Source organism: Centruroides vittatus, unplaced genomic scaffold (genome assembly GCF_030686945.1).
Source record: "Centruroides vittatus isolate TY-2023 unplaced genomic scaffold, ASM3068694v2 scaffold_1478, whole genome shotgun sequence".
In the NCBI taxonomy this organism is placed as follows: Eukaryota; Metazoa; Arthropoda; class Arachnida; order Scorpiones; family Buthidae; genus Centruroides; species Centruroides vittatus.
This window is the reverse complement of record NW_027122680.1, coordinates 516,604-528,824: the sequence shown is the minus strand read 5'-3', so window position 1 is coordinate 528,824 and position 12,221 is coordinate 516,604. Positions and strand designations below refer to the sequence as shown.

Sequence of the window (12,221 nt, the reverse complement as noted above, 5' to 3'; positions counted from 1 at the left end):
TCAAAATATATAAACACATGCTTATCATATGTTCACATTTAATTAATTATTAACATGGATCCCATTTGTCGTACTTTTTGAGTATAAAATTTTGGATAAATATATTTTTGTGCTTTTTGCCATTTGTTGTTCTAGTTGGATCGAAAATTCTTTGACGACTTGTGTTTTCAATATACTGTAACTTTTTCATTTTAGTTTGTCGTCGTCTACATCTTGCAGAAATATGTCAACTGTACAGTAGGGGAGAGTGGGGCTAAAAGTTCCCGGGGTAAGTTGTTCCTATTGAAATAGCTCCGTAAGGAAAAAATATATATATAATTAGTAAATATGTCATGAAATCGAACGTTTCTGCGCACCGATGGCAGCTATCTTAATCAGGCCAGTGACGTCCGGTACATTGGAAAGAGAGCCTGTATGTCGCTGATCCACATAAGTAAATATTTTCGTGTTTGATATTTTTGGTATATCTAGCAAATTTAAATAATTAGCGATTAGTTGTTTGGTATTTTTATTCAAAAATATATCAAGTATCTTGATATACTACGCTAAAACCATATATGTCTCGTAACCTAATCTAGTAGTTGCTGTTTTGAACCCATGTGTTATCGAGGCTAGATGTTCCCTTCTTTGGGGGCATGTTGTGACCTTGGAACAACTTGCCCCAGTTCATCTGTACCAGTAATGCAGTAAAAATAATGTTTTTTTTCCTTTTGCAGTATGCGGACTTATATTCAAAAAACAACAAAGGGGTTCTGTATCTCAGGAGTTGATGCAAAGAGCTGCAGATGCAGTTATTAAAGATGGTAAAAAAATAAAAACTGTTGCCAGAGAATTAGATATTTGTCATATGACATTATTATAGATTTGTAAAGAAGTTGAAGTCTGGAGTAGAAAATGCTGCGATTGGTTACAGAAAAGTAAGATTGGTCTGTAGTGAAGAACAGGAAAACTAGTTAGCAGAGTATTTATTAAATGTAAGCTTTACCGACGAAAGACAAATCTTGGATCAGCCAGGGCCATCAGGAGTTGTAAATTTGCCTGCAACTTCTGGTGTTATACAAGAACTTGGAAAGGATGTTCCTTTCTCCCCTTTTCTTTAAGTAAAAGTTATAAATGTTGAAATGTAAAAATGTTTTGTTTATAATAAATTTAAGAAAAACAACTAATTATTCATAAGATATTATTGATTAGTTCTTAAATACATACTTAGTTAAATTATTGTTTTTTTTACATATTACACCTTCCATAGATCTCGTAACAACTTGCCCCACCCTGTTAACAACTAGCCCCGAACTGGGGTAAGTTGTTACTTTCCGACTTTAGGTATTGTATTATTAATTATTAAAAAATCTTACAAAAAACAACCCCAAAAACTGTATTTATAGCAAAGTTAGATATATTACTAAATTTTAATCTCTTAATACTTATAGCTAGAATTATGTTTCCTTAACAAAATATGAGGCTGATTAAAAAACGGAACTTGTAGCCCCGCTCTCGCCTACAGTGTCATATACATAACAGGAATTTTAAAGCCAATCAAATTAGATTGCCGAGTTATGTTGAAAGAACGCACCCAGACTGGCTGCCAAAATTTGTTTACACCCAAACAATGGAAGGAGTCTGACCTTGTACAGCCACAAAAAAAGATGGTTGGACAAAACAGAAGGAGACTTAAAACTTAAGAATGTTCTGGCTACCACAATGATTCTCCAGTCAAAAGAGCTGGACTTCTTGAAATGCCGACTTCTGTCAGTCATCCTGATGTAATACAATGGGCTCATACAAATACAATATATTGAGAAATCCCACATTAAATAAATACATAGGGAAAATGAATTTCGGGTAAACCAAAAAAAAAACACTAATCCGAACAGGTCTGGGTTCCAATTAATTTGGATTAATGACATTCTATTATAATAATGCTTGCCAATAGACAATTGAACAAAATTGACTACAAATATGTAAAAAATATGAGAGTTTAAATGAAATATTGATTTCTATCTTTTTAGTTCTGAATACTTTATTACAGAAATGACCATGATGCAATAATGTGATTGAAAAAGTTCAATAGTTAACATTTGGGTCATGATGATAGATTAATGGAGTTCAATTTATATAATGTTATAAATCGTCTTTGTCGTCCTTTTCGCAATTACTGGAATTTCTTTTTACCGACTTCTGCTACCAAAGAGTTTTTTCTAAAATGTTATTTATCTTAAATTTAGATCTGCTATTTCCAAAATCTGTGGCAGTTAAATTCACTATCTCTTTCTCTTTTATTCATTCAGACCACTTAATTTTTATAGGATCATAAGTGCCTTCTGTCTATAAATCAGTTTACCCATACTTAAATATTGTATTAAGATTATACTCTCTCATTATGTATTAAAAAGCTTTTAAATTAAAACTGATTATTCTTATGGGAAAATATACAGTACTGTTATAGTAATGAAACATACTTGCATTCAATAAACTGAGGAAATCTTTAATGTAGAGATGTAGAGGAGCAATTCCCGACCGGGGTATGCATATCCCTAGGGTACGCAAAAAAGTAATGGCAGATGCACCATAAGAATATTTGGGTTCTGCGTTGAGGTCTTTGTTAACGTCATAATGCTTGGTGCTTAATTTTAAATTTATTTTCCACCAATACCTTTTGATTTAAAAAAAAAACTTTTTTTACATGTGCAGCACTGTATAACATACCAAGGTACCACTGTTTGATTAATACATGAAATAACACAAAAATGGCTACACAAGTCAAGAAAAGTTGGGAACTGCTTATGTAGAGGATGAACCTAATCGGTAATTGTATTACATCTGACTTCATATTAATTTAACTTGTATTATTATGAGATTTTACTGTAAACTTCTGATTATACTATATTATAATTACAGTGATGAACAATATTATCATAACTAAGAGCCTACCAGTGACCGAGGAGATGAAACCGTTGAATATTGGTAGTCGATTGTGGGTTCCTGTCCGACCAACAGGCTTGCTACTTTAAGTTTCTGGGTTCACTTTACATATCTAAATCTAAATAGGGACCAATATCCTTGTACAAAGAAATCATGCTGCTGCAATAAAACTAATACAGCAATGAGTTGTTGACAAGATTTGACATTCGGTTCGTTGCTGAGATGTCTTGCATGAGAGAAAAGGGTATTTTGAACATCTTCGTTAATTAATTATCAAACGTCAGGCAGCTTGTTTTGATAGAGTATTTTCTGTGTTGTTAATATAGAGCATGTATCTGCTTATTGTTCAATTGTTAATAATAAAAATAATCATCGTCATACACCATTCACGAATTTAGGCCATGTTGACCCGTTTCAGTCTCAGATAAACAGGATCTTGGAGTCATTTTTGTGTGTACGTCCAGGTTGTTGTTGTCTTCGTGGTCGATACTGTAAAACTGCACGAGGTATCCTACCTGGCGACATTCGAGATACATGTTGAAGCCATTTTTCTCTATATGTGGAGAGTTTAAAATAATCCCAAAACCTTAAAGAGCAGTCTTTACCAAACCATACCAAAAGCAAGAAAGCTTTCTGTACTGTACATAATTAACTTTCGTAAACTCCTTCATCACATCTCGTCCAATTAATGCTATCTTTTAAAAACCCCGTATACTTCTTGCCCAAATACAAATACAAGTTTTATGCTATTCATATCATCATCAAATCTATTAAAATAATGTCTTTGTGTTATTTTTGAAAGCTTCAACTAAGTTAATAAGATAATTTTATGAAGTAATGGACTGCTGCTATTGGGACTTACATTTGAAACCAAGTCAAAATCTCAAAAATTTTAATGGATGATTTGACAGAATATATCTAGGCAAAGTACTGGTACACCTTGTGGTTAGATTCTCTCCATTGTGAACTTACACCTTTTTTATGCCCATTATTGGTTGTCTTACTTTTTAAAATTTATCTTCTTTCACATACATTGTCAATCTCCATGCCATTATTATAAACAAAACCATAATTTATCTTTTACCTGACAGACTTTAATACACTTTTATATCTGTTTTTCTGTTTGTTTGCCCATATTTTATAAAACACTAATGAAAATGTTTCTCTCTCTCTCTCCAGTGTTTTAACAAATTAAACTTTATTTTATTAAACAATTACTGAATAATTATCATTTAAGTTTACTTTTGGGTTAATGTTACCTATGGTTCCAAAATGGCGGCTCGTCTCTCATTCCAGCAAACAGAAGAAAGGAAACAGTGGATACGCACATTCTAGCCTAACCTATTCTAATAACTTTGTTGGTAATAATTATGGTAATTTATTACCATAATTATTACCAACAAATAGGTTAGGTAAACTTTTATTATCCATTTTTTATTAATAGTAATAATCTGTTTTGTATGAGAACATAAACATTAGTAAAATCTATTGTTCTAGATATCTTGCAAACGTATAATTAAATTGTGTCACCAGTTCAAGAAACTACTTTATGGAATTTTGATGTAAATCACGCACGTGCCATCTCCTTATTTATTTATCCAATTTATAGACTTGTATACATTGCAGATATTCAGCAAACAGAAACATTTTCCCAAATATAATAACAATAAAAAGAAATGTAATTTAGTGGATAAGATAATTTAACTAGTTTCATAAATTCGTAATGTATTTATGTCTGGCAAAAATTGAGATTTTATAATAAACTGATTTGATTGAAGTTTAATTATTATTAGCGAGGTTGAGGCCGAAGTTTTAAACGCGAAAACGTGTACGTCGGACGTTCGGTGCCGTTTTCCCATACGCCTAGAAGTTTGACAATGGCGTTTGGAAAGTCGGTGGAATCGTGCTCGACATTCCAAACGTCATTGTCAAACTTCTCGGCTTACGGGAAAGCGGTGCCAAACGTCCGACGTACACGTTTTCGCGTTTAAAACTTCGTCCTCAACCTCGCTATTATTATTATTTATACTTCACGTTAATTTTGCAATTGTCTACAGTCAACATGAATTATGCAGTTTTTCAGAGATGATAGAGAACCGAATCATGTTCATAGAAAACACTAGTATTGATTTTAATCTCATACTTTGTATGTCTTTTTTTCAAGCTAGAACCAAAAAGTAGGAATACAGTTCGAATTCAGAGACTACAATTAATAAGGATGAACATGTCCTTTAACCTTCACTTAATATTAAAGATGCATGTTTTAACATCACTTTAACATTTCATTTCCAATTGTCCAAACCTGAAGATGGCCCATTAACTGTACCGAAAGATTAATGTTATTTAAATTCCCCATTGTTAAAAATGCATGTATTAATTCAGCTGAGACTACAATTTATTAGTTGAGAAAGTCAGACCTTAGTTTTCTCTGAGTGGAACATTATCTATGATCTTAAACTGGGTTATTTATTTTATTTGTATAAAAGTTATAAAGGAAACATGCAAATAATATTTTCTTTATGTAAATACTGGTTTCGCCAATGTCTACAAAATCTGCATTGATGACTGGTATGTACTGTATTGTGTTGAATTCTCTATCAACGCAGGAAAAAAGGAAAAAAAAACATTAAAAAAATCTGTTTATAATATTTTATTATTAAATTTAAAATGGTTAAAACTTAATTTGTTTGGGTTTAAAATAATCACGAAGCTGCAATTAACAGCCTTAAAAAACACATGATAAATTGTTAATATGGGGCCTTCCATTAGTTACAAGTATAAAGTATACTTGTAAATAGCGAAGTTGAGGCCGAAGTTTTAAACGCGAAAACGTGTACGTCGGACGTTTAGTGCCGTTTTTCTGTAAGCTAGAAGTTTGACAATGGCGTTTGGAATGTCGAGCATGATTCCACTGACATTCCAAACGCCATTGTCAAATTTCTAGGCTTACAGGAAAGCGGCGCCGAACGTCCGACGTACACGTTTTCGCGTTTAAAACTTCGGCCTCAACCTCGCTAATAACGAGGAGGGGATTGCGAAAAGTACATCATTGTACACGGTGGGAAGGGAGTGGGGTCGAGGCATTGTCTTCAAGGGCCTTTTAGTGGTATTAGCAGCATATAAATTTGTTCTTATAAGACTACTTATTGGTCACGTGAATTTACTATCTGTTAGAAAATATTTCCAGAACATTTTAAAGTAATATGGTAGTTGGTCGCAGGTTCGCACTTTACCAACGGGCTGGCCACGTGGGGTTAGTTTTTCTTAGGTTTCTTCCCATGTTTAACACAGTGGCTTGTTATCCTATGAGCAAAAAGAGCAAATGCTGGAGCACTTACCGACAGGTGGCCCCAAACCAATCTTTCATGAGAAAATATTCCCCCTAAAAATGTCTGAAGTCAACACTGTACTGTACATGGGACCCCTAATTCAAATTCGCCTGGTCCCACGTAGATGTAACACCTAATTAGAGGCCAGTTTTCTAAGGAAAGTTCTCCCAGGAGACATCCCCTCTCGGAGATCGCCCAGGTGTTGCATTACCTTATCACATCAATCCAATTTAATCTTTGTGTTTGGAGCCCTGCCAAATGGTCTTGTTGGTACCCCTCTATCTGTTTTTCTATACGTGTTTCGAGATATTCTAACACACGTTATTTGAAATGATGATTTTATGAATAATTTAACACATCCAGCATAAAAAACTGAAATAGCAAATACCATTTTAGCACAATTTTCTATTACAGAAACGGAAGTTGCGACATTATTGTACTGTTAATCGTATTTTCATCTCTGCTAGCTTGATAAAGAATGCAACGTGGAGCCTTGCCATACTTCATTCTTTACACTGCATTTAAATTACCTCACAGAATTTTTTGAGTTTTCACGTGTACTGTCATCTAGATATTGTTCTGAGATAGGGCTATATCATTATCAATTTTAAAAAGTACGAAATTAAACCTAAATTAATTGAATTTTCTTATGATCTAGGCTACATTATAGTTTGAGGAGAACACACGTGGAAACCGGTTAATCAAACCAGTTTTCTTTTAAAGTATGAGCTGTTGCTATATAAAATAGAAGAAAAATACAACTACCTATTGTCGAATATTAACGAAGACATTACATTTAATACTTATAAAATACGAAAACAATGGATTATCGTACGTGTATGTGAAGTGACTAGTGTTTTTTGTATTCAGTTACAAACACCTAACTATGAATATTTTAGTGTATTTTTTAAATAATAAGCGTTATATTTCTATTGTAGTGATTTTCTATAAATAAACACACAAATCCTGTATGGTATTTTTATATTTGTATTATTCTAGTGTTAAATGTAGTAACGTTAGATCACATTTCTAGTGTCTGCGTTTGTAATAAACACGAATTCGTTATTTATTCTAGTGTTAATTTCTTTTGTAATTGCTTTTAGATATTACATGCGTTTGAGTTCATTTGATTAAATTCTTCTTGTAGTATAACAGGTGTTAATCCAGTGGATCGATGTAGGAGGTTAATTCCGCCTTACGTCATTAACAAACATGCCCATATATAGTAAAATAAACCGGTTCTCTTTATATATGACCTTTATACGTATCTGTTAGGTCGATCTGTGATGTAATATCTGTACCTGGATATTAAATATGCTTAGGAAACTATAAAAAAAAATATTGTTTCGTCAGATATTTCGCTACGTAAGCAGTGTTACAACCCTTAAAGAACCTCCTCAGAAAGTTATTTTCTCTATTTTAATCAAAGAATTGTGATGATTAACGCGAACTTTGAAGGTTATACAGCGTTTTTATACTTTAATACTCAACAGGTTTAGTTAATTTTTATAAATTAAGGCCTCCTTTTTAGGTATTACAAAGCCCACGCCGCCCACACTGTGTCGGTGTGGCATGTCTTTCGTGTACTTTATATTAAATTGTTTTGCACCTGTGCTTAAAAATAAATAAATAACATGAAAATATATCGAAAACTTTCGTAAAAATCTATAAATATTTTAAATAAAACTCGCATAATAGATTTTTCTAACAAATGTTTTTGGATTGACCTAATTTTTGCATTTTAAACAATGACCTTATTTCGAAACTTTTTAAGATCGTGTTTTGTATCGAAATCATAGAATTTTCACGATTATTTTGTACAGAATGGGAAGGAAATCGCACAGAATAAAGTTTTGTGACATTTGTTCGAAGACAGGACGTATTTTCAATGAGCGAAAACCATTTATAATCGCATTACGTGATGTACTGTACATAGATTTGCGAGACTTCAGACTTTTCAAGGCTAGAATAGCCGAAATAATTCTCAATAAACGTAAATTAATCTTAAAAAGTAACTTTTAATTTGGTTACATTTAATGTTAATTGAAGTTTTACTTCATAAAAGCCGCTCAATGAAACAGATTTTGGCGTTTGTTCAAACATCTCTCTCTCACTCCAACTATGGATTTCTTGGGTGGGGGTATCACGTCATTCGCAATCGACCAATGGCGATAGAGCGTACATGCGAGGGAAGATGTACAGTATAAAATCTGCTCAACATCCGTGTACAGTTTAGACGAGTGATTCGTGCAGTTGCATTAAAGACTCAGCACGAACGACTCTCGACCATTTACAGGCCATCTTTTTATAATTTAATTTTACAACTTTCTCACAACACATTCTAAAAAAATGGTAAGTATATTTTTACTTAAATTTCTAGTTTAAAATTTGATTTTAATTCTCTCGAATGTAAGGAATAATGCGGTTACGAATGTAGGGAGTGATTGCTCCCACTTCCTCCTAGCCTGAGCCGGATTTACACCTTAGCTAAACAATCTACAACTTAATGTCTCCATCTAAAATGATACGAGTTAGGCCTCATTCTACGATAATACAACTAGGGCCTCACGTTTATAACTTATTAGCTAGGTGGTAGAGTGTACAGGCTTATTGTGTATACAGTATATGGGTTACGAATCTAAACCAAGCCGTGCCCTTCGTATGGATATAAATGGAATATACTGAATAATTTATATATAATCTTATTATTTATATCGTTTAATTAGTTTTACTTTCGGTAGAGATTTGTCGTGTTTAATTATTTATAGCATAATTATATTATCGCGGTGTTAGTCGTGGTCTGCCACGTTTGCAGAGAGCAACGTTCTTTACAACTTGGATAAATTCCAGAATCACGGCGTGTTATTCGTAAAAAATCAATTATGGTTACTTTTATGACCTAGATGAATCCTTTCGTTTGACTTAAATTAAATCTGCACGCATTCATTATTATTTTTTCCGATTTTAATATTCGTGAAAATCGTCACGAAACTTTTATGTACCACCCGGAAGTGTCGAGTTAACTTTACCGAATGGAGTATTAATCCTTTGTCCGATCGATAAACGTGCCAATTTATTATATAAAGTTTTAATTACGTGTATTTAAATTACAATTTAATCGTTATTTTATTTTATTTTTTTCTGTATTTTAGCGTGAGTGCATCAGTGTACACATCGGCCAAGCTGGTGTACAGATCGGTAATGCCTGTTGGGAACTGTACTGTGTCGAACATGGCATTCAACCAGACGGACAAATACCAAGTGACAAGGCTATGGGAGTTGGAGACGATTCTTTCACCACATTTTTCAGCGAAACTGGAGCGGGAAAACACGTGCCACGTGCAGTTTTCGTCGACTTAGAGCCAACTGTAGTGGGTGAGTAACACTTTGCTTACTGCGCTTTGTAGCGGACACTCGAGAGTCTGCTGTAAAAAGTTCCCGGATATTAACGATACTAATCAATATTTTCGACTTTCAGATGAAGTCCGTAATGGTAGCTATCGACAACTTTACCATCCTGAGCAGCTCATCACAGGTAAAGAAGATGCCGCTAATAACTATGCCAGAGGACATTATACCATTGGAAAAGAGATAGTCGATCTTGTTTTGGATCGTGTACGCAAACTTGCCGATCAATGCACTGGTTTACAAGGTTTCCTCATCTTTCACAGTTTTGGAGGAGGAACCGGTTCCGGTTTCACCTCTCTTTTAATGGAGAGGCTTTCTGTCGATTATGGCAAGAAATCAAAACTCGAATTTTCTATTTACCCTGCACCTCAGGTGAGTTTCGAATATTATCATGCCAATATTATTCAATTTTTACTTATTTACCACCTGGGTAGCAGTATGAAATCGAGTCACTCTTCCATGAGGAGGGCCCGTATTCGTGGAGTGCTTGTAGTTTAGATTAGCTCTATCCTTTTACCTCCCAAGTGACCTTTTAATGAAAGAGGGTTAACGAAAACAAAGAGTAACACCATTGATTTTTCCAGGTTTCCACAGCTGTAGTAGAGCCTTACAACTCCATCCTCACCACTCATACCACTCTAGAGCATTCCGACTGTGCTTTTATGGTCGATAATGAAGCCATTTATGATATCTGCAGACGTAATTTAGATATCGAACGTCCTAGTTACGCCAATTTGAATCGTTTGATCAGCCAGATCGTTTCCTCAATCACAGCATCCCTTCGCTTCGATGGTGCACTCAATGTCGATTTGACTGAATTCCAAACTAACTTGGTGCCTTATCCCAGGTAATTAATAAAAATTAAGCGAATAAAACCCAATTTAATATCTCGCTAACATCCATTTTCAATTTTACAGAATTCATTTCCCTCTGGTGACGTATGCACCCGTCATATCCGCCGAGAAGGCCTATCACGAACAATTAACAGTGGCTGAAATTACCAATGCCTGCTTTGAACCAGCCAATCAGATGGTGAAATGCGACCCACGTCACGGAAAATACATGGCTTGCTGCATGTTGTACCGAGGCGATGTCGTTCCTAAAGACGTCAACGCGGCCATCGCCGCCATCAAGACCAAGAGAACCATCCAGTTTGTAGACTGGTGTCCAACCGGTTTTAAGGTACTTTTACCTCACTTTATGATCATCCTCTAATAAATATACTCGTTACATAATTTCTATCGTTTATTTTAGGTTGGCATTAACTATCAACCTCCTACCGTTGTACCTGGTGGTGATTTGGCCAAGGTTCCACGTGCCGTTTGCATGCTTTCCAATACCACAGCTATTGCTGAAGCATGGGCACGATTGGATCATAAATTCGATCTTATGTATGCCAAGAGAGCTTTCGTTCATTGGTATGTAGGAGAAGGTATGGAAGAGGGTGAATTCTCCGAAGCTCGCGAAGATTTGGCAGCTCTTGAGAAGGATTACGAAGAAGTTGGAATGGACTCCAGCGATGCTGGAGATGAAGGAGAGGAATATTAAAAATTCACTCCTAAGAAAGCATAAAAATGGCAATAAAATGTTTTAAACTGCTTTACGGTTCTTGCTTATATTATAAATACGCAAATTCGAAACTACTTTATTGATTTTATTTTCCGTGAAAACCTGTAAAGACTCTTTAAAATGTACCGTTTCTGAAAAATTCGTGGCTATTTTTGGGATTATATTTTATATGATTTATTGCCTAGTATATATAATACGGCCAGATGGCTGAGGGGATGATCATTCTATCGGTCTGGATGATCTGGGTTTGAATCCAGGCGGTCGAAAAACCTGGAAATTTTTCAGAAAAAACGGTCTGTCTTGGATATGTTGGGTTCCGTCCCACATCACCCCGCCATCTCTATTGTGGGCCTGGGTTTCTTTTCCATGTTCTCACGATGGACGTGGAAAAGAAACCCTTTAGTGCTCACATGGAAAAAAGAATAAAATACAGAAATAAGGAAAACTTAGGATTCTATCTAATATTTGATTCCGTGTATTAGTACAAAACAATATATATTTGTGCGTGTTTCAAGGAGGCGCTTAAAATCTCAATGTCTTGAACAAATCCTAAGTTGCCAATCTCGTTTCAGAAATGGGCAGCTTGAGTTTTTTTTTTTTTTTTAAATCATTTCTAACAGTAAATTATTTTAAGTCCTAGCATCTATTACATTTCAAAATGGCGACAATTTAAATTTCTAATCAAAAAATTGTGTCGTTTTCTCTTTCATTTGAATAATTGATCCGAAATACCGATCGATTTATTAAACAGAGAACATAAACTATTTGTTTTTAACAAGAGAAAGAAATACTGTAAATATAATATTTGCTTATAAAATATTTACAGCAAATATGTAAATTAAATGTAGTGTTTTGCTAACTTAGATCTCAGAATTCGGACTGGTCTCAGCGTATAAATACGGTAACGAAAGACTTTTAAAGTAAATTTTTCTTAATAATATAGTTTTAATTTAACCCATTCACGCCCAAAATAAGACTACATATGAAAATTAT

General features: G+C 34.2%; 1 protein-coding gene and 1 long non-coding RNA gene across 2 annotated transcripts; both read left to right on the top strand.

The window, feature by feature from the left end:
• Positions 1–70: 70 nt before the first annotated feature.
• LOC136987157 (uncharacterized) lies at positions 71–1,166 on the top strand. Its single transcript, XR_010882585.1, has 2 exons — positions 71–268; positions 717–1,166. It is a non-coding gene; the product is annotated as an uncharacterized lncRNA (long non-coding RNA).
• A 7,289-nt stretch (positions 1,167–8,455) lies between these two features.
• LOC136987156 (tubulin alpha-1C chain-like) lies at positions 8,456–11,258 on the top strand. The gene is made up of 6 exons (XM_067284848.1): positions 8,456–8,603; positions 9,404–9,626; positions 9,730–10,031; positions 10,244–10,506; positions 10,577–10,841; positions 10,914–11,258. Exons 1-6 carry the CDS (start codon positions 8,601–8,603, stop codon positions 11,205–11,207), a joined length of 1,350 nt encoding a protein of 449 aa, XP_067140949.1. The 5' UTR covers positions 8,456–8,600; the 3' UTR covers positions 11,208–11,258.
• The last annotated feature ends 963 nt before the right edge of the window (positions 11,259–12,221 follow it).